The 22950-nt window shown below is 34.6% G+C and overlaps 1 protein-coding gene across 4 annotated transcripts; it reads left to right on the top strand.

Moving 5' to 3' along the window:
• Positions 1–5574: 5574 nt before the first annotated feature.
• LOC120348707 (COMM domain-containing protein 3-like) lies at positions 5575–20008 on the top strand. Of its 4 annotated transcripts, none has more exons than XM_022339380.2 (4): positions 5575–5725; positions 5970–6107; positions 7455–7726; positions 19663–20008. In XM_022339380.2, exons 2-4 carry the CDS (start codon positions 5972–5974, stop codon positions 19852–19854), a joined length of 600 nt encoding a protein of 199 aa, XP_022195072.1. In that variant the 5' UTR covers positions 5575–5725; positions 5970–5971; the 3' UTR covers positions 19855–20008. The 4 variants fall into 4 exon arrangements, 3 of the variants coding, with proteins under 3 accessions (XP_022195072.1, XP_022195073.1, XP_022195071.1); XM_022339381.2 differs by having other exon boundaries at positions 5593–5720; XR_005572242.1 differs by lacking the exon at positions 5575–5725 and adding an exon at positions 17492–17671 and having other exon boundaries at positions 5732–6107; positions 19663–19999.
• Positions 20009–22950: the final 2942 nt, after the last annotated feature.

The raw sequence follows: 22950 nt of genomic DNA on the forward strand, positions 1-22950 counted from the left end.
CCACAGTATACATACAGTACGGAAACTTGGCTATATCCTGACGCCAAAATCCGCCATCTTGTTAGGAAGCACCGCATGTTATATTGATGGTAGGTTTGGATCACGTTAATGATCCGGATCAATTGATCTCGTTCACTGTCACAAGCCAATCAGAAGACCAGGATTGGAACCTCCTAAGGTCACGTGACGTGTCTAGTATTTTTGCGTCATGTAAAAAGCATTGGTTAGATATAAGGAACTATAAAGACTATTTATAGTTCCCTAGTTTGATAGGCGTTTGATTACAAGTTTCCATTCTGTACCTATTCTGTGGTATGGTCACAGAATACCACAATCTTTAATTGTATTTTATTTAAAAATTTTATGTGACCATACCACAGAATAGGTACGGAATAAAAATTCTACTTCTACTTAAAGCATAACAAGAATGTTATAAAATTGGAAACTTTTATGGTTTGGGCTATATTGAGTAATAGAGCACAAAATATTTCCAATAGCTTTTATTATTAAAAATAATATATAACTAATAATATACTAAAATAATATGTTATTATTGATTATATTGTTAGCTTACTCAGCAAAAGATTTCAATATTCAGCCTTATCCAGTAACTTATATTTTATTTTTATTTTCATTATCATAGGCTGTCTATTTCCAACTCTAAACTTAGGTTCCTTTATGGCTGATAAACACAGTGTAAATAATAAGTTAGCATAGTAAGACCCAAAGACCTTAAAGATGTATCTCTTTAAGGTCTTTGGTAAGACCATGTCATATCATAACAAATCTGTGCATTATTCAAGAGTGATTATTAACCAATGATGACTAGCCTACATTAAAGCTCGGTATATTCATTGAACAAATTTTCATGATATGGATAACGTAAAGGTGTTGTCACTTTACTTACTAAATTTGTTACCTGTTTCCTATCATAGTCAGTGACCAGGAATTGTCATATTTTCTCTCTTTGGTAGGTTTTCTCCGTTTGTGTGTCTGCAGTCTAGTTCAATCACATTGGATGCGTAAATGTACAAGTGTACAAAATTTGAAAATTGCCATTGAAACACATTTTGCCATGCATGTAGCTGCTCATACTAAACGCAACCAGCAAGTAGTGAACATTTTAATGTCAGTGTTTCCCATTGCTCTTTCCAGATTTGGTTCCTCATCGTCACGCTTGAGCATGCATAACCAAGCTTGCACATAAACATACTGGTATTTGCACATAAAACGTCAACTTCAGATGGCGAACCCAAATTCAATAAGAGTTGGTGAATTACTTTTCTCCTCTTCGGTAGATATGGGCTTAATCTTGAATATCTGGAAGGGCAGGAGGACAAGTGTGATATCGGCCTTCTAGGGGTCGTACTTGCCAAGGGAGGTGCGCACTCTTAGCTCCATGAGGGCCTGCAGCCAACTGGGTGTGGCCTCCTCGATAGTTTTGCTCAGTTCGTCCTTACGCAAGTACTATGAAGTCATAGTATCAGCCTGTTCATTCATAACAAAGCATGTACTTGCACATAATATGCACACAATGTGATCACACACTAATCTTCAATACATTTTATATTTCTATAGCGTTATCTAACATGCAAAGGCTGAGGGTCCCCCAGCTGAGTGCTGTATTATCTGCTCAATGGCAGAGGTATCATTGGCGCCACCCAATTCATTGTTGCTCTAAGTTTGTCATGTTATTTTTTCCTATCTGAAAATTGGTATAAAATTGAAAAATTTTCTGCTCATTTTATTTGAAAAAGCTGATGAAACGCTGATTTTGGGCATCTTCTAAGCCCTTAAAATGCAATATTTCTACATGATTCAGCTCAACTTTTTACTAAATTTAAGTGTTTACTCTTAATTATAAAAAAGCTGAAAAAATGCTAGTGAACGCTGGAAAATCGCTAATCTTGTATAATATTGAAGTCATAGTAATTTTGAATTTCTAGACCCTAGCTGAACATCTGTGCAAAATTTTACATTTTCTGTTGATTAGTTCTTGAAAGAGTTGAAAAAATGCATACTGTTTAGACCTATTGTTCGTATGTTTGATTTTTTTCTAATCCGGTCCTAGTGCGCCTCTAGAAGGACAAGTGCATGAGCACATTTGCCAAATTATTTTTTCAGTAGGTAGATTTTATTTTAGTCTGTTCATGGTGAGTGAATCAGTGCTATTTTACTTCGACATCATATGTAATAAATAAATAAACAAATAAATATATATATATATATATATATATATATATATATATATATATATATATATATATATATAATTTATAAAATATTTTATTATGTATATATAGTAGATAACTTATAAGATATAATGTATATAGATATCGGCTAATATACATTAGGATAATGCATTATCGAATATGTCTTAGAGCTCCTACATTGCCTTATTATATTAGTCAATTGAAAGTCTGCAGTTTCCTCTTTTTCAAATTTGAATATGTTGAGTTATGACTGCGGAGAGGTGATCATTGCACATTTTTTATAATTATTCAAAAAGATATTTGCAATAATATGTGATGCTCTATTTATCAAATCTTTCATAGTTCTCCCACAACTGCACGATTGATTTTCAAACTGGTTATAATAATCTAAGGGGCGATTGCTGAGATCGGGATTATCTCTTGCGCTCGGCTAAAAACCGGTTTTTGCGCCGCAGATCAATAATCGGTTTGCTGAGATCGGGATTAACCACGCTCGGGCGCAAAAGTTAGCCGACCGGCAATTATCGCAGGGAAAAACCGGCGGTCTAAAAATCGGTTTGCTGAGATCCAGTCTAGGCTAAAAATTAATCTCGGTGGATTGCTGAGCTCAAGCGTAGATCAACTCGAGTTTAAAAGAAAATCTCGGTGGATTGCTGAGATCGGGATCAGGCTAAAATGAGATAATCTCAGGAGCAAAAATGATGATTTTAGACTCCAACTTAGACCTGCTAGGAGGCAGGTTTAAGTTCGGGATTAAGCTATTAACTCGCTATTCTTTTGATTTTATTAAAAGCCAATGTCAAATTGGGGTTCATCTTTGAATTCTGAATAATTTTATTACCATAAAGTCATATTTAAAATGTTTTTCACTAATGTTTAAAATATTATAACATAAGAAGGTGAAAATGAAAACACCTTCAAACAACAAGGAAATTCTTTACCTCTCACAAAAAGGGGATCCAGGTGGCCTCCACCGGAAAATTTTAGAAAAATACCCTCAATTTGGTGTGATTTCAAGAAATTTCCATTTAAAAAACTACATCCTAATAATGAAGTTTCTTTATGTTCAGTGGGCTGATCATTATTTAATTTTTCATAGCAAATCATAGGCCTATGTTATTTTAGTTCATATAACAAATAGAATGGAAATATAATTTCATTTGTCATTCAATTGTTTCAAAAAATAGTTTCAAAGCTATAGTCTACAAACCTATTATTTTATGATTTTTACTAAAGTGCAAAAAATATATTTACTGTGGTGGGGGGGATATATCCATGTTCCCAGATATTACTGGAGATTTGTATATCCTCCTGTCCCTGGTGGAAACTACTCTTTAATCATAACATAACTGAGACCTTTTGTGAGTACCATACTAAAAAAGGTGCTGGAGCATTGTTTAAGGGGACTACGTTTCAATCACATGAACTGTTTTACATACATGATCTTTTCATATTTATGTCAGTGTTGTGAATAAATTCAATTCCATACATGAAACTGAATGAACAATATCAATACATGTTAAATGAACTTTCAATTGTTAAAGATGGTAAAAACAAAACTGACTTACTTCAAAAAGATCTTTCTGAAGTATTCGCTATACGCAGTTCCATAGAGTAAAGATACTGTTTGAAAGTTACCTATTTATTTGTCTCTGGCAGTACGCACTAGCCCATTCACTGAGTAGCCCATAATTTTATTATCATTCTGATATTCTCTCAACACTCATATTATATATTTTTGGTTTAAACAATGTCTGAAAATATATTAAATTGGAAGCCAACCAATTCTTTGACTCAATTTCTATCAGTGGTCGATTACCTTCTACGAATCTAGGCTACACGATAGTATTGATGCTGTCTATAATGGTTTGAACATAATATGGAACTGCACCAGTAATGAAGGAGAACTGTATTGAATATGTTTTAATTGTAAGAAAGTGTGAGATGATATCTATGTGGAGTTGATTGTTGCTAATTGGAGGCAGCTGCGTTTGCTTGCATCATCACGGGATGCAGAAATAGTCAGCATTGCATAATTATTGAACTATTAAGTTGAGTCCAGATGGTGAGAGCGACCCTTCGTTTGTGTGATCCTTTCTGTGGAATTGATTTTGTGAGATGAAGTGAATAATGGATTATCTTGAATATTTGGATTATTACGAACCAATACCTCAAGTCGGCGAGTACGGTATCAGAATTTAGAACTGAAGAAAAGTGCTGATTGCTCTCAGATTTGTTGCTGATGGTAGTCCACATAGAGACTGGCGATTATATGAGTACTGCAGCATCATGTCGCATTATACATAGTGTTGCAGCGATAGCTATTATTTGTTTAGTAATGGAAAAATATTACATTAAATTCCTAGCTGGACAATACGCTAGAAAAAAACTACATTTTTGAAATGAATGAAAATGAATTCCAAATGAACACCAAAAAGGTGAGGAGTTGTTCATGTGTCAATGTAACGACATTTGAAAGAGTTTAGAAGATTATCTAGTCGCAGATGATCATTATAACGACATTCAAGAGAGGATCGAGACTGAAATAGAGAGAGAATGGGAGTAAGTGGGGGGAAGATAGAGAGAGAGAAGGAGATGATTGGTTTTTTTTCTTCTTCAATATGCCCTAATAAAGGCATATTATGCCTGAGAGATTGATTGATTGAGTACTTTATTTATGTAGATTACAATATATACTGGCTTATACACTTATATACAATAGCTTACAATACAGCAAATTGTAGATGAGAGAGAGAGAGAGAGAGTGAGAGAGAACGAGGAAGAAGAAAAAACAAGGAAGAAACGAATGATGGGAGAGTGAGTGAGTTTGTGTGAGAGAGTGCAAAAGCAATACACAAAAACAGCGTGTGAGAGCCAAAGTAGCATTCGAGATGGCTGTTGCCAACATTGCGACAATAATTCCCCGTGGATTTCTCCAGTTGCGCCTCGGTCTGGCTAAACTTGAGCGTCGGTCTGGCTAAACCCGCAGATCAAAGTTGCTCTTGACCAAGAGATGACCGACGGCTAAACTCGATCTCAGCAAACCGATTTTTTAGCCGAGACCAAAGTTGCGCTAGACCAACGTTGCGCCGGGGTTAGCCAGACCTGACCTCAGCAATCGCCCCTTAAAATGCAAATCTGGTTATATACGGTATTTTAGTACTTCACGCTGTTTCTCACACTTGGTGAATTTTCCTCATACTCTGAGAAACAGAAAATTAACAAACAGTTAATTTTATGGATGCAAAACAACTGTAATACATATATTTAAAATGCTCGATAAAAATGAAATGTAGTATTTATTGAATATAACTGATTTGCGTCTTGTATTTTATGAAAGTTCCCATTTTATCAATAGGGCCATTCAAATTTTCCGCCACTTCTTGCCTATCTCTGTCATGGCTGCCCATGTTCAATTCGTAACAGGAATAGCGGCCACTCAGCCACTCTTATTATAGTTTACTATATTTTAGCTCGTTGATACATAAGGTCTTGGTTAATTTTTAGGTTAAGTATGTTTATTTAGACTACTTATATTAACATAATATTATTATTACGTAATTTTTTGTTTTAATTGACGTTTATCAAAAAAGTTGATTGGAAGAGTTTGTTAAGGATTTCAATGATTCCACCCACAAGATTATAAAAAAAAATCAAACAAATTTTGTTGTCAACTTGAGAAAAGTGATAGGCTAACCCACTGTAAATAAATAAAGTTTTGTAGCCTTGAATAATTAATGTATTTTCTATTTACAGAAATGAAATTGTCACCTAAAGTTGGAATAGGATTAAAACGCCTTGGAAATCAGAATTTGATTGCTTCTGATTCTTTCAAGAAATTAGTAGAGATCTCGCCAGATATTATTCTTAAAAATCATGGATCACATAAAACAGGTGAGTTATTAGCTTTATTGTCTTAAAATAGTTAATATTTAAGCTCTTAAATTATTTATTTATTTTATTCGATTATTTGTGGGTCACCAGAAATCAAAAATTTGCGGCCGAGTGTAAACACGCTTGGAGACCAGTAAAAAAAACCAGCAATTTGGCAGCCGGGCTGGCGACGAGTAAAAAACTAGCCGGGTAGACAAAATCTGATTCTCAGTTGCCAGAATCTGGCGACCTGACTGGTATATTTGTATAATAAGCGCAATGATAACTATGGCCTCCTGACTCGCTGTCTAGGTCATTTGCCGAACTACTGGTTACCGATACTTAATTTAATACAAGCTGTAATGACTAGGCTACTTTAATGGAAACAATCTCTAATTTATAGATGGTACTAATCTTCAAGTCACTACACATCTTAATTCGATTTATACAGAACTTTTTGTGCTAGCTATAGTTATTAATCAACTAGCTGGTAACTTAAACAAGGTTTATGCATAAATTTAAGTTACGGTACAAGAATATTGAATAATGTAATGTAAGCCCATCTTTCATAGTCTATGCCTACACTTAGTCTATGGACAGTATATTTTGGCATTGCTCCTAAACATCTAGACTCATCAGGAATCCTACACCATGACAGGGCAGATTCATTTTCATAAAACAACAAGTAGTGCAATCATCGACCTTTGCCGATGTAGACTTTCCAAAGTGAAGGATTGTTTCCGTGCGTTGGCAATGAAGATGTTCAAAAAAGGCCGCTTTTCTCCAGACTACATGTATCAACAGTTTCAAAAATGTAATGGTGCAGTGGCTTATTGAAAACAGTTAACGTCATAAACATTACATTTTAACAACTTGAGTAACCTAACCTCAACGCCGCCTACTCTTGCCAATCAAGTGACATAAGTTATTTTCTGTATTGACAATATTAGTTTGACTATTTAATGTTCATGTGTTTTTGACGCGATCCATCCAGGAATGACTGAACATTGATTGAGAAATTGGTAGACACCTATTCTGATTCAGAATCCAAATCTGGAATCACTATCATGATATCAATCGTCTATCTCTATTTTTACACGATTTTTTTATAGATTGAAGGGGCAAATTTATAGTGTTTGGACCGGCTGTAAAATCTTTAACTCATAAACTGTTAATACTATCCTGAGAATTGAAAATGTCACTCGTGATGTCTTTAAATTGGCCTTTTTTGATTGATATTTTATTTAAGAGCTTAATATATAGTAATATCAGGAAAACCTATCAGCATTCAAAATTATTTTTATACAATTATCCTTTTAAGGTTGAGTGAGATCACTATTTGAAAAATAATCTACTTTGGAATTACAGATCTGAAAGAGCTGTGCACGTCGAAGTCGGACATTGTGAAGGAATGTTTCGCTGCACTACTCATCCTGCTTGTCGAAGCTGCAAGTCACGACCTCGACGATAAGAGCTTTCGTTCAGTGGTGGAGTCCTACAACTTCAATCCAGACCGTCTGAAACTGCTCACTGATGTCTATGAAAAGCGAAAAAAGGATCTGAGGAGTGTGCTTTTCAGACTACAACATTCCATTCCACAGATAATTGATGTTAGCTGGAGATTGGACTTCTGTATAAAAGTATGTTGAGTCATAAGTATAATATTATTTTCCTCAAAATATATATTGATAGTTGGAATTTTCTTGATTCCTCCAATGTGTTTGGTATTATACTGATTACATTGAACCACACTTTTGTCTGACGAAGGAAACTTTGTGGACAGTGATCTCTCAGTTGAATAAGACACTCAAATAGCAAAAATACTGAAAACTATCTTCTTAGCGAGCGATAGAGAAATTGAGACTACATCTCTACTCTCGTACTGCTCCTAGCAAAGTGTCAGTCAGTCACAAGCAAAGCGTATCACACTTTATGAAGGCTAAGTTGGAGTGATTCTATTATAAAATCACTTCACTTACATGGGCTACTTTATTCAAATTAATAAAAACTTGGAGTACCCTTTTAATAAAAACTTTAAAATATTTCAACGACCAGTTTCGATGTTTCGATCATAGGTCATTTTCAATTATTCTATTATCTACATTCCCCGGCGACTGGGAGCCACAATTTATATATATATATATATATATATATATATATATATATATATATATATATCCTGGGAAACTAGCTTTGGTCTAGATGTCATGGTCGTTCAACTAGAAAAAGAGCGAGAAAACAGTTTCGCTAACTCGCTAATAATGGCTTCTACATGTTACATATTAAATCTACTATTATAACTTGAAAACAGTGCTCGGCACACTCAGAAGGATGTTGTATGGTCTGTCTGAGCTTAGCCAAGTACGGTAGGCGCTAGACATTAGATTGTGGATCTATAGATTGTGTGTTAGATTGTGGAGGATCTATCATGCATATGCTCAATCAGTTTTGCAGTATGCAATCAGTGTGCATGCCTGCACAATGCAAGCATCCGCTTGCTCCAATGCACAATAATGAAAACTATCATGAAAAGAGAATCCTAAGAAAATAAATGATACCCCACGTTGCTGGTATTTGCTGTGCTCGGAATTCCCTGTGCTCAATCTGATTTACTAGTTGTAAATAGACCTCGCGCAGTTATAGACCACAGCCTCCTCCAATACTGTCCATCAGAATAAATTCTGTCCTGTCGTGTCGGTCAGATATTGGTGTAATAATGGTTAATGGATGTTTGGGTTGGTGTATCAACAATGCTAATCATCTCTTGTAAACAACTATCATAATCAAAATCTCATTTCCTACAAGACATTTCCTGGTAACTGGTCAGCCCGAGTTGAAAGCAGAGATAGGTCGAGAGAAATTGCATGCATGCAATTAATAATCCACTCAACAATGATTTATGATGAATAATTCTATAGTCTAATTTAATGGTAATATTGGCGTATGAAGGAAACTCCTTTCCTCTTATATTATTCTCAAAATGTAAAATTTCAAAAAACCATTTATATATACATCGACGTGCAATTCGAAAAGGAACATTCCTGTCAAATTTCATGAAAATCCATTGCCGCGTTTCGCCGTAAATGCGGAACATACAGAACATGAAAACAAATACAAAACCGTCGACTTGAATCTTAGATCTCAATTCGCTTAGTTAAATAAAACTATTCTCACATATACAGGTTCAGTAAAGATTATAAAACAGCTTGATATTTCTTTTATAAGGATAACAGGGCGTCCACGGGGCGGGAAAACCAGGAATTTCGTTTGTTCGGGAAATATATGGGAATTTTGTTGAGAAGAGGGATTTTTTTGGCACTACCGTCAGGTAGCTAGGTTTTCAAGGACAGAGTTGTAATCTAGCTGTTGGATGGGTGGATATGAATCTATACAGGTTGATGTATCAATCTATTGATACGGCGTTTTATCGATACACCTGGTATCGATATGTATTGGAAGTGTACAGTGTGTGTATCGTATACAGTTTTTCACTAATATCCATTTGTACTAGTAGTTCTGTGAACCGTAGACTTCGCGGTGTTACAAACCACAGCCTCCTCTAATATTTTCCATCGGACGGAGTAAATTCTGTCCTGTCTTATCGTGTCGGTGAGATATCGGTGTGAAAACGGCTAATGGCTGTTGGGGTTGGTGCATCAAAAATGCTAACATCAAAAGCTTGCATTTGAAGGATAATATGAAAGAAAACGGAATTTCCTTCATACTCCGATATCACTATTTATCGTATAGTTTAAAGATAGGATTAATTATATATATATATAATATATATATATATATATATATATATATCCTGGGAAACTAGCTTTGGTCTAGATGTCATGGTCGTTCAACTAGAAAAAGAGCGAGAAAACAGTTTCGCTAACTCGCTAATAATGGCTTCTACATGTTACATATTAAATCTACTATTATAACTTGAAAACAGTGCTCGGCACACTCAGAAGGATGTTGTATGGTCTGTCTGAGCTTAGCCAAGTACGGTAGGCGCTAGACATTAGATTGTGGATCTATAGATTGTGTGTTAGATTGTGGAGGATCTATCATGCATATGCTCAATCAGTTTTGCAGTATGCAATCAGTGTGCATGCCTGCACAATGCAAGCATCCGCTTGCTCCAATGCACAATAATGAAAACTATCATGAAAAGAGAATCCTAAGAAAATAAATGATACCCCACGTTGCTGGTATTTGCTGTGCTCGGAATTCCCTGTGCTCAATCTGATTTACTAGTTGTAAATAGACCTCGCGCAGTTATAGACCACAGCCTCCTCCAATACTGTCCATCAGAATAAATTCTGTCCTGTCGTGTCGGTCAGATATTGGTGTAATAATGGCTAATGGATGTTTGGGTTGGTGTATCAACAATGCTAATCATCTGTTGTAAACAACTATCATAATCAAAAGCTCATTTCCTACAAGACATTTCCTGGTAACTGGTCAGCCCGAGTTGAAAGCAGAGATAGGTCGAGAGAAATTGCATGCATGCAATTAATAATCCACTCAACAATGATTTATGATGAATAATTCTATAGTCTAATTTAATGGTAATATTGGCGTATGAAGGAAACTCCTTTCCTATTATATTATTCTTAAAATGTAAAATTTCAAAAAAAACATTTATATATACATCGACGTGCAATTCGAAAAGGAACATTCCTGTCAAATTTCATGAAAATCCATTGCCGCGTTTCGCCGTAAATGCGGAACATACATACATGAAAACAAATACAAAACCGTCGACTTGAATCTTAGATCTCAATTCGCTTAGTTAAATAAAACTATTCTCACATATACAGGTTCAGTAAAGATTATAAAACAGCTTGATATTTCTTTTATAAGGATAACAGGGCGTCCACGGGGCGGGAAAACCAGGAATTTCGTTTGTTCGGGAAATATATGGGAATTTTGTTGAGAAGAGGGATTTTTTTGGCACTACCGTCAAGTATCTAGGTTTTCAAGGACAGAGTTGTAATCTAGCTGTTGGATGGGTGGATATGAATCTATACAGGTTGATGTATCAATCTATCGATACGGCGTTTTATCGATACACCTGGTATCGATATGTATTGGAAGTGTACAGTGTGTGTATCGTATACAGTTTTTCACTAATATCCATTTGTACTAGTAGTTCTGTGAACCGTAGACTTGGCGGTGTTACAAACCACAGCCTCCTCTAATATTTTCCATCGGACGGAGTAAATTCTGTCCTGTCTTATCGTGTCGGTGAGATATCGGTGTGAAAACGGGTAATGGCTGTTGGGGTTGGTGCATCAAAAATGCTAACATCAAAAGCTTGCATTTGAAGGATAATATGAAAGAAAACGGAATTTCCTTCATACTCCGATATCACTATTTATCGTATAGTTTAAAGATAGGATTAATTATATATATAATCATAATAAATAGAATAATTCCTAATCAATCAGCTGACAAGTGGATTATTCATTGCATGCATTGCAGTACCGTACACAAATGTCTGGAGAAGCCGGTGAACAGGTGACACCAAGGTACCTAGAATACATTCTAGGTACATTGGATGAGAAAACTGCGTGAGGTCTACTAATCACAGAACTACTAGTTCTGTAGTCTGATTTTTACAGTAATATCGTACTATGAAGGAAATTCCTTTTCCTGTCATTATTATCCTTCAAATGCAAACTTTCAAAAAACCTTATTTATATGGCGACGCGCAATTTAATAAGAAACCATCCTGTCAAATTTTATGAATATCTATTGATTGCCGCGTTTCGCCGCAAATGCGTAACATATAAAACATGAATACATAAAGAGAAATGCAAAACCGTCGACTTCAATCTTAGATCCCACTTTATTCGGTCAACAAACTCAAGTTATGAAAATGATATTGGAGGAGGAAAAGTAGGCGAACCCTTTAATATTCCTCTTTCAAATTAATATTAGTTTGGAACAACGTCGTCACTTTTTATTTTTCACTCCAAATTACAATTATCTGTCCAAACATTATTTTGTACTTGAAATTCAAAATTTAGAACGATTAAATAGACTATAAAAATGTAATGCCACAACTAACAAGTTATATTATAAAATTAAAATATATTAGAAAATATGAAATGAAAATATGTATGAAATTCATTTGAATAGACAATAGAAAAAGAATTATGGATATTTTAAGAAATTGGGTCATTAGAACCATGTGCATGTGGGCTTTATCTTTTTTTCATCCCACAGATCACCTATGAAAGGGGTGTACGGATTTGTCAATTATAATATAAGTCGTCAATCTTTGCATTTCGTAATGCAAAAAGAATCCCCCACTGGAATAAGGACAAACCCGCAACAACGCCTCCCTCACCTTAATTCTAAACTTTTCTCACTTTTCTCATGAGATAGCCTTAACGCGTGTTGGCGATGAAATATAAAGCCGAATTCCTGCACTCTTTACCCTCCTCTCTTACATACCAGTTCGATGAATGTCGTCTCTGAGGTTTTGTCTATATCTGGTAACGATTTTTTTGTTTCGGCTGTTGATAGGTTTGTTAAACCAGATATTCCCAATGGTTCTAGAAATAGAAATAGAAATTTCTTTATTGGCATAAGACATTTAACAAAATGTATGGTCAATCGTCACATATATATATATATATATCCATACATACATACACATATACATATATAGATATACAGGGTGATTCATAATTATGGTAAAATAATTTGATACGTGATAGTAGAGGTAAAAATAAGAAAAAAGTTCCTATAAACATATATCCATAAACGCTTCATTAGCGAGCTATACAGAGTGAAAGATTTCGCCCGGAATTCAGTTCCTCTGGTGAAATACACCGATGCTGAATTGTTTGGGGACTAGTTTTTGAAAAACTTATGCTGGATTTATATGGAGAAATATCTGAAAAATTGAATAAAACTAGTCTGCAAGCTGTAGTGTTAGTAGTTTTTGAGAAAAAAAGTTAAAATATGCAAAAAATTCAAGTAGAAAAACACAGACTTCTACGTTTGATGCCCAATAACTTTCTTTAATGACCAGTAAACAAATAATTTTTCGCAATAAAAATTGTAGAGAATTTAATTCTGAAAAGAATTATGTAAGCTGTGTAGACTAAATTTAGATGAAAGTTGAATAAAAGTATTGTTATGTAGTACATTACACCACAAAAATTTGCTGTTTTATGAGGAGAGAACTAATAACTCATGGGTTGTAGCTGATTGCAAATAAAACATGGATTTTAATAACAGCTGTTCCGAAACAGCTGATTTATTATGTTTTAAATAAGAATATATTTAAAAGAAATTATCAGCTGAAAATTATTTTCAGAAATATTTTAGCTCACTGTTGAACAAAAAAAAAAACAAACTGTAAGTTAGGCCTAACATTTATGCAGGCAGACCCCGATCTACTATGACTGTTGAGTTAGAAGAACAAGTTCTTAATGAAATTTATGAACATCCAGAGAAGAGCACAAGAGAATTGTCAGTGCAGTTTAATGTCAATCAATCTATTATTTGGAGGATACTAAAAGAGCAACAATCACATCCATACCACCTCCAGAAAGTTCATACTACGGCCACGAGACTGTATTCCCCGTGCTGGTATTTGCCAATGGTTTTTAGAAAAACTTGTTTACCCAAACTTTTCACAACCGTTTTATTTACCGACGAGGCACACTTTACAAGAAAAGCTATCGTTAACGTCCACGACCAACATATTTGGGCAGCTGAGAATCCTCATGCCATCAATCCTAATCTTCCACAACATCAGTTTTCAGTAAACATTTGGGCAGGAATCATAGGAGATCATCTACTTCTGTTCGAGCTTCCTCCCAGGCTTAATGGCATAATCTACTAGTCTTTTGGTATGAGTTTAATGCCATTTAGATATGCTATTTTTATATAAAAAAGCTTTTCATGAAAAACCGAATATTTTATTTGCAATCAGCTACAACTTATGAGTTATTAGTTCTCTCCTCATAAAACAGCAAATTTTTGTGGTGTAATGTACTACATAAGAATACATTTTATCCAACGTTTATTTGAATTTAGTTTACACAGCTTACATAATTCTTTTCAGAATTAAATTCTCTACAATTTGTATTGCGGAAAATTATTTGTTTACTGGTCATTAAAGAAAGTTATTGGGCATCAAACGTAGAAGTCTGTGTTTTTCCACTTGGATTTTTTGCATATTTCAACTTTTTTCTCAAAAACTACTCACACTACAGCTTCCAGACTAGTTTTATTCAATTTTTCAGATATTTCTCCATATGAATCCAGCATAAGTTTTTCAAAAACCAGTCCCCAAACAATTCAGCATCTGTGTATTTCACCAGAGGAACTGAACTCCGGGCGAAATCTTTCACTCTGTATAGCTCGCTAATGAAGCGTTTATGGATATATGTTTATAGGAACTTTTTTTCTTATTTTTACCTCTACTATCACGTATTAAAATATTTTACCATAATTATGAATCACCCTGTATACATACATATATACATATACACAAACATATAATATTATACAAAAATTCAAAGCACAGAAACAATACGATTCTACAATACAAAGTAATTTACAAACCCATTTTCACAATTCATACATACGAAAATCAATTTCATAAAAATCAGCCACTGTATAAATGCATTCTTGCTGCAGGATAAATTTAACAGTTTTTTTGAAACTCATACAAGAAAGTCTTCTAATAGATAGTGGCAAGAAATTGTACAATTTTACTCCAATAAACAGCCAGCTTTTTTGTGATCGTGAATACCTGAGGTATTCAGTTCTTATGTTATTTCTGTGCCTCGTATTATGATTATGGACTTCAGTGCCAGTAGCCAAATCCCCTTTATACGTATGTATATAGAGAATCAGGCTCATAACATAGACGGACGGCAGAGTCAACAGCTTAAGTTTTTTGAAAAGAGGCCTACAATGAGATCTTTGGTTTTCATTCATTATTATTCTTACTGCCCTTTTCTGAAGCCTAAAAATCTCAATGGACCTACTGCAATTGCCCCATACAATGATTCCATAAGACAACAATGAGAATATCTGAGCATAATAAACATTTAACGAAACGTCAACATGAACAACTCCACGCAATCTTCTCAACATATAAAGGCCTTTAGATAATTTCTTACTTAGGGACTCCACGTGCGAGAACCAATTCAGTCTGTTATCAATATATATACCTAGGAACTTTACTGATTCAATACTGCTTGGTAACCTATTATTACCATTAGACCTGTAACTGTACAAAATCCACGTTGTAATCAATCTTCATTGAGGTTTAGATTCGAACCTATTACTGAGTGTCAATTACATAAAATAGTGATGTCATTTGAGAACAAACACTCTTCTAGGCCAGATGATATCCCAATAACAGTAGTGAAACGAGTTTTACGAGCTATAATCAAGCCATTAACACACATTATAAATTCATCCCTTATAGCAGGTCAATTTCCTGATAAACTGAAGATAGCCAAAGTTTTTCCAATATTTAAAAAAGGTGACATCAAAGGTCCAGGTTGCTACAGACCAATAGCGTTGTTATCAGTTTTCTCAAAAATCATTGAACGTGTGGTATATATTCAATTAATGAAATACCTAGAAGCAAACCATTTATTGGATAAAGAACAGCATGGTTTCCGCTCAAAAAAGTCAACAATTACAGCAATGGTGGATTTCATAGATACCATAATTAATACAATAGATAAAGGTGAGAGAATTATTGGCATATTTTTAGATATGATAGTGTGTCTCATAATGTTCTTTTGCGCGCATTAGAGGAATTGGGAATACATGATAAGGAGAGGAAGTGGTTCTCATCTTATTTGATTGGCAGACAGCAATTTGTTGAAATAGAGCATACTGAGGAGAAAAATAATCTTAGTTACAGATACAGTTATCGCTCTAACCTAAGAAGTTTAAAGTATGGAGTCCCTCAAGGGTCCATTTTGGGTCCCTTACTATTCCTATGTTACATCAAGGGTCTGCCTGATGTGGTTCGAGCACATGCCTCTGTGTGTCTCTATGCAGATGATGCTAACATCATATTTTCAGGAAAATCGATTGAGGATGTAGAACTCTCATCTGGTGTAGGCCTGTCCTCTATTAATGAATACCTGAATAGCCGAAATCTCTTGCTGAACTCAAGTAAGTCTATTGTAGTCCCCTTTTCAACAAGGTAGAACAGGAGTGAATTGTGTAGCGTAGCTATGAATAACACCCTTTTAGATTGTAAAGATCAAACTAAATTTCTTGGTCTGTTAATAGATAGCAACCTTTCGTGGTATAATCATGTTGCCAATGTTGTGAAAAAAATATCCCCAGGCCTATATGCATTGCGTCAAATGTCCAGTTTATGTAGTATACAAATATTAAAATCAATATACCACTCAGTAGTACATGCACATCTATCATATGGTCTCTGCATATATGATAGTACAAGTAAAAGTAACCTTGATAAAATTCTAAAAAAGCAAAAACGAGCAATAAGAATTATGCTGAACCTCAATAGAACTGATTCTGTAAAATTAGCTTTCTCAGACCTGGAAATTTTAACAATATATGGACAATACATATATGATGTTATAGTCTTTCAAAAAATTTGGTGACACAAACTTGAGAAATAACACTCACGGTTATAATACAAGGTTTGGTCGTATAACAGAGAGGCACAGATTAGATCTTTTTACGAAAAAAACCATATACAGAGGTAAGAAGTGTTTTGTAAAGTTGCCAAGCAGTCTCCAAATATTAGAAGATCCAACAATGTTTGCAAAGTATCTAAGGGAATATCTGGTAAAATTGTCGCTGTATTCGTTTCAAGAGTTTAACATTGATTTTTGACGAAACGTTTTTGTCTATACTAGGCTAGCCTAGTTATTTATATATATATATATATAATATATATATATATAATATATATATATATATATATATATATATATATATAATCTATTGACACTGTTCCAATGTATTTCTTACATCTGATGAATAAAGACTATTTCTATTCTATTCTGGTATGAGTGGAAGTGTTTATTTTGCTGTGTTCCATTCTCTTCTTTCATACGGTGTTATATTTTGGGGCAATTCAACTCATGCAATACATATATTTAGGATTCAAAAGTGGGCAGTTGGAGTGATGGTGGGTGAATCTATTAGAGCAAGTTGTAGAGATTATTTCAAAGAGTTAAAGATTCTCCCACTACCAGGCGTATATATTTTGGAGGCTCTTTGTTTTATTGATAAGAATAAAGATAGGTTCAATACAGGAGAGTTCTGTACTGCTTCCCGAGCCGTCCTAAATGGAATCTGCATAGTCTTATTGTAATTCAGTACCAACATATTTGAGGCCAGCCATTCTTATAGTTTCTGAAGAGCTCTTCTACTTTCAGATTCCATATCATGCTGACTGTTACTTTTCAATAAAATACTCACATCATCAGCGTATAAAACACAGTGTGCTGGTTCAAGGTGTGGTGGCAAGTCATTAATATATAGAAGGAAAAGCAAAGGACCAAGGACTGATCCATGAGGGACCCCACTCCTCACCATTCCGACTGATACACAAAAGGGTGAGACTGTATTTCCACCCGCTGATATCTCTCATCAAAGTATGATACAAGCAAACCACTTGAGAACCTTGCCTTCAAAACCATATTATAATTTCATCTTTTTCAATATCATTTCAATGTATCCTCTGAAAAAAGTAGACTAGGAAGCATGGAACAAACACCAATGAAATTGACTCATTTTATTTTATAAGCTACTATATGTAGCTTTGCTAGCCTCATCCGTCTAGCCAGAGGGCTCCGCCCCCTTAACCCCCGGCTGGATCATCCAAGAATAGCATATACTCGCTTCGCTCGCATATATTTCTCATTTGAGCTTTCTTCCTCCCGTCAAAAAAAAAGACTTAGTCTCGATCCAATTACCGGCTGATTTCAATTATGTAGCGCAGAGTTGCAAAAATATCTATTTACTAGCAGGGCACCCGTGTTTCGCTACGGGAATTAAAAGATAAGATTATCTTTGTGAAACATTTTTAATCTAAATTCTACAAAAATTGTTATAATCGTTTTTGAGATTAGGCCACAACTTGGCATGAAAATTATTGAGTCAAATCATTCGAATAATTAATTGATGTGTTGGAACTGCTCTGTAGAATAGTAGTCTAATTGCAGCGAATTTTGTAGAATATTGTGCGGGGCTTAAGAGTCGACCTCGACTTTATTCATTGGCATTTAATATTTCCCGTTGACAGTTATCAAATTAGCAGTGATCGTGTTATTTTTGTTTTTGTTTGATGCAATTGAAGATTAAATTCCAAATTTAGTTGATTCGGAATTTAATGACTCTGGTATCCATGGATATCTCTTGGTAGCTCTTGCTTATTCTGGAATTTTTGGCATAGCCTATCGCTTACTTTTCGTTTCACTTATCCAAAAGTGTAAAAGCAGCCAATCCACTGATTCTTTCTTATGAAAATTCATCACCTGACGCTAGTGCTCAAGCGCATTTCAATTCTACTATTTTTAAAGATCTGAGCCAGCTGGTGACAGGACAATAACGCTGGAGACACACAAGGTCTGCTATCTCTTAATAGTGAATGAATAAATAGAATCAACAGTTGCCAACAGTTGTTTGCAATTGAATAATCACATTTTCTCAATTTTCAAGCTTATTTTCAATTTTAGGTGAAAATGTTACTAAACATTAATTGTAGAGAATTTCATGCTTGATCTTTAATGTTTAGTTGGAGCCATTTAATGTTTAGTAAATCGTTGGAGCCATTTTCGAGAAAATCGCGAAAAACCCTGTTCTTGACAACATTTTTGCCATTTTAGCCGCCATCTTGAATTGCATTTGATCGAAATTGTTCATGTCGGATCCTTATAGTGTAAGGACCTTAAGTTCCAAATTTCAAGTCATTCCGTTAATTGGGAGATGAGATATCGTGTACACAGACGCACATATACTCATACACACACACACCCACACCCACCCACACACCCACACACACACACACACCCACACACACACACACACACACACACATACAGACCAATACCTAAAAACCATTTTTTTGGACTCAGGGGACCTTAAAACGTATAGAAATTTAGAAATTGGGGTACCTTAGTTTTTTACTGAAAGCAATACTTTCCTTACCTATGGTAATAGGGCTAGGAAAGTTAAAACTGGAGAAAATAAACCCTCTAATTCAGCACCGTTATTACCCAAGCTGAAACTGTGTATCGAGTTCACACTTACAAGTTCCTGAAAACCCTAGAAAATTAATCCAAACAAAAAAATATTAGTTGAACATGTTTTACAAATTTAAAATATTCCTGTCTATAAGTTAATTAAAAAGCTTAAAATTATAGAAAAACGCTGAATTTCAAGCGTATCTTCGACAAATTTTTATCGACCAAAACATTTCAACTCACTAGTCATGTTGACGTTTTATGGGTAAAATAGGTAATTTGGTAGTCGAATTTCATATAACAAGCTTTTAAAAAGAATTATATTTTTAAACAACTAATTTAAATTTGTTTCTTCATTTCAGTCAAGCACATGCAGTGATAACTTCCCCATATTCTTCATACAACTGATTGGAGAAGCTGCTACAGACAATACATCAGGTGGCATAATTATAAAGAAATACAATTTCCTTTGTTCCCTGGAAGAATTAGAAGAACTTGTTAGTGGGCTAAAAGATGCCACCAGACATATAGAGTCTTTAGCTGGAATTAAATAGTAATCCAATTTCTTAAATAAATACCTATATAATAATAATACCTAATAATACCTAAATAAGTAATTTCCTATTTCATTTTTTATGATAATTAGCCTCAGTTGTATTGTAATTTGTAAATAAATTTTTCATAGCTAAATTGAAATATAGTTTCATGGCATATTCTCTCCTTCATTCCTTCATAGCTAATATCGGGACACCGAGCTTCGCTCGTTATTTATTTATAAAGTATTGATAAACAGAACATAATTCTTCAAAATGATTGGGGAAGGACGAACAGGCACAGCCCAAACCTGTTTCTTCCCCGAATTTTCATCTATACACTATAATGTGGTACTTTTCTGTAAGTTGTGTAATTCTGAATGATTAAATAAATAAAATAAATAAAATAAATAAATAGTCCAGAAAGTAGGTTATGTTCTATGCACTTGAATTCAGGCTCAATTTTCAGTCCAAACATTTGAAAACAAAAAAGTTCTAATTTAGATTATTTACAAACCAAATTGAATAACAAAATAACACTCACTAATCACTTAAAATTGTCATATATTGATTAACTTTGAAAATTATGATATACTCCAGTTTAGAATGGTTATCATGTCATGTCAACAAATCAGGTTATTTTGATCAAGTCGATTTCTAGATAATTTCTAGATAATATTTCTCGCTGATTGATTACACAGCTGGATATAATTCTGTTTCTCTCCCACACACGTATCTTCTGTTGTGACAGACGACGAAGTTATCATCTGTTTTTCCTAGAATGGATAATTATTATCCTTTTCATGTCCTTCAGCGAGTTTTCCCAGGGATGAGACCTAGTGCAATCGAATTTTTTTTATCATAAACCTACTATTTTACAAATTTCGTGAGAATCGTTAAAGCCGTTTTTGAGATCCGTTGGACATAAATAACCAGATAACCAGATATAAAAATAATCTGATATAAAAATAACCAAATATATAAATATACACAAAAATTGCTTGCTTAATATAATAGGATTACTTAGCACTCCTTCTATTACTGATCAATATTGATTCTAGTAGAAATAATTTTCCTTGGTTTTCAAGAAACTATAAAATTGTTACAGTATTGATATAATTTTTGTATGATACAGGATTGGTGAAAATTATGGGAGAAGCTTAATATTTCTTTTACGAGGATATTTTAAGTGTATGTTTCATTAGGATCCTATTCGAATTAAAAAAAAACTACTTCTCTGTTGTTTCAAAAGATTGGTCCGCCATCTTGAATCCGCCATGTTGAATACAACTCTATTTTTTCAAATGGGAATGTGATCATGTGATTGATACATGAATTAGGGTAGCTGTCTAGTTGTCACCCCGACTACTTGATACCTGGTCATTTTGGCCATAGGCTACTACTTGTACCCTCGTAAAAATATGCCACTGCCGTCAAGTTGTCCCCCCGACTACTTGACACCTACTGGACCAAAGGTGCCAACTAGACATGACCGTAAACGACAACTTGACACCTCACACCATTGCGTCAAGGTGTCCCCTCGACTAGTTATCACCTCCTCAGAAAGGATACAACTAGATGGGTACCTATTGCTCACGTCTACTTGTCCCCTAAAAACCTGTTTTAAAAGGGGACAACTAGTCGGGGTGTTAAGTAGTCGGGGTGGTCGGGTTACCCAGTTGGGGTAGTCGGGTTACCTAGTCGCGTACCCCATGAATTACTGAATCACTGAATTTGGTGACAATAATATTACATTAAAAACTATTGTCATTTTGAATAGTGAACCACTCAAATTATTCATATGTTAATTTTTTATTTATTTAGTACAATAAGTAACATCACTCATATGCAAGCTCTTTAGAGCATGACCGCATGGGAGTAGGCTGAATGCATTTTATGTATGATGAATAATACAGAAAAATCCAGAATTTTTTAGCACTAACTATTGAATGGCCGTGGGATGAAAATTAATTGTTTTAATTCCTTAAAAAACGAGCTGTTATTATTTAACACTAGCAGGTAACCCGTGCTACACATGGGTCTATTTTAAAATTTGACAAACTGAAAACTTGACGTAATGAAATCTAGAAGAATTGAAAATAGGCCTATAAGAATCCTCGGTTGATTAAGAATTTATATGCAGCATTTCAAGTAAATCAGTCCAGTAGTTCAGACGTGATGATGCGTCAAACATAATTTTCCTATCCTTCACACGTGTATACGTGCTCAAGCCAGTTCTTTCTCTATATCATCTGCTATACTATAATAAAGGAAATGAATGAGAATACATTTTGAAAGGTTTGAGATATCGATGTGCGGTTTTCACCATACCTTTTCTCTGGAAATCCTGTTTCGGAATCATGTATCATATGGCCACCTTTCAATAAAAAAAAAAGTTGGATTCAAAATGGCGGAAAAAATTTTGGTGTGTGACGGAAAATCTGTTTTTATCATTCGAAAAGGATCCCAATCATACTGTGAGAACTGGTTCCGACCTAAGGGTCCTTTTTAAATAATTTTTCAATAAAGGAACGGACTCACCGGTTTTTTTTAAGCGTTCGTTCCCTGGATAGGCGTCAGCTGGTAGAGCAGGTACAGGTACATTTTTTGGATTCAGTCTTTCACTAATATTCAACATGAATCAACTGCACACTTGAACCGATTACGAGCCTGTCCGGGAGAAGTCTAGAGAAGAGTGACGAAAACAGGCCAAGCTCCTTCTCCGTTGCCGGGAGGTAGTCCCATTACTCTGGCAGATAACGCTGACAAATAATGTAAGCCAGGGTCCAAGCCCTTCGACTTTACAAGTGGAATTCTCTCTACAGCAATTACAATAATTAGTAAAGTGAGCAACAAGTTCCACTCACCTAAAAAAAAAGAAGAAAATCTTAAATAATGCAACAAGATGCAATACCAAATTTGCTGGCCCGCCATACTGCAACATCTCCAAATATGACAACATCAGTGATGCCACATAGGTTTGCAAATAGCAATTCCCGAATGCTAATTACAATTTGAGCAATCTTCTTCATATTACATTTTGGACTCACACAGTTTGGTTCATGATTTCTTCCATTTCAATCATTATAAATGTTGGCAATTTCCATAAATGTGTTT

This window comes from Nilaparvata lugens, chromosome 1 (assembly GCF_014356525.2).
Source record: "Nilaparvata lugens isolate BPH chromosome 1, ASM1435652v1, whole genome shotgun sequence".
NCBI lineage: Eukaryota > Metazoa > Arthropoda > Insecta > Hemiptera > Delphacidae > Nilaparvata > Nilaparvata lugens.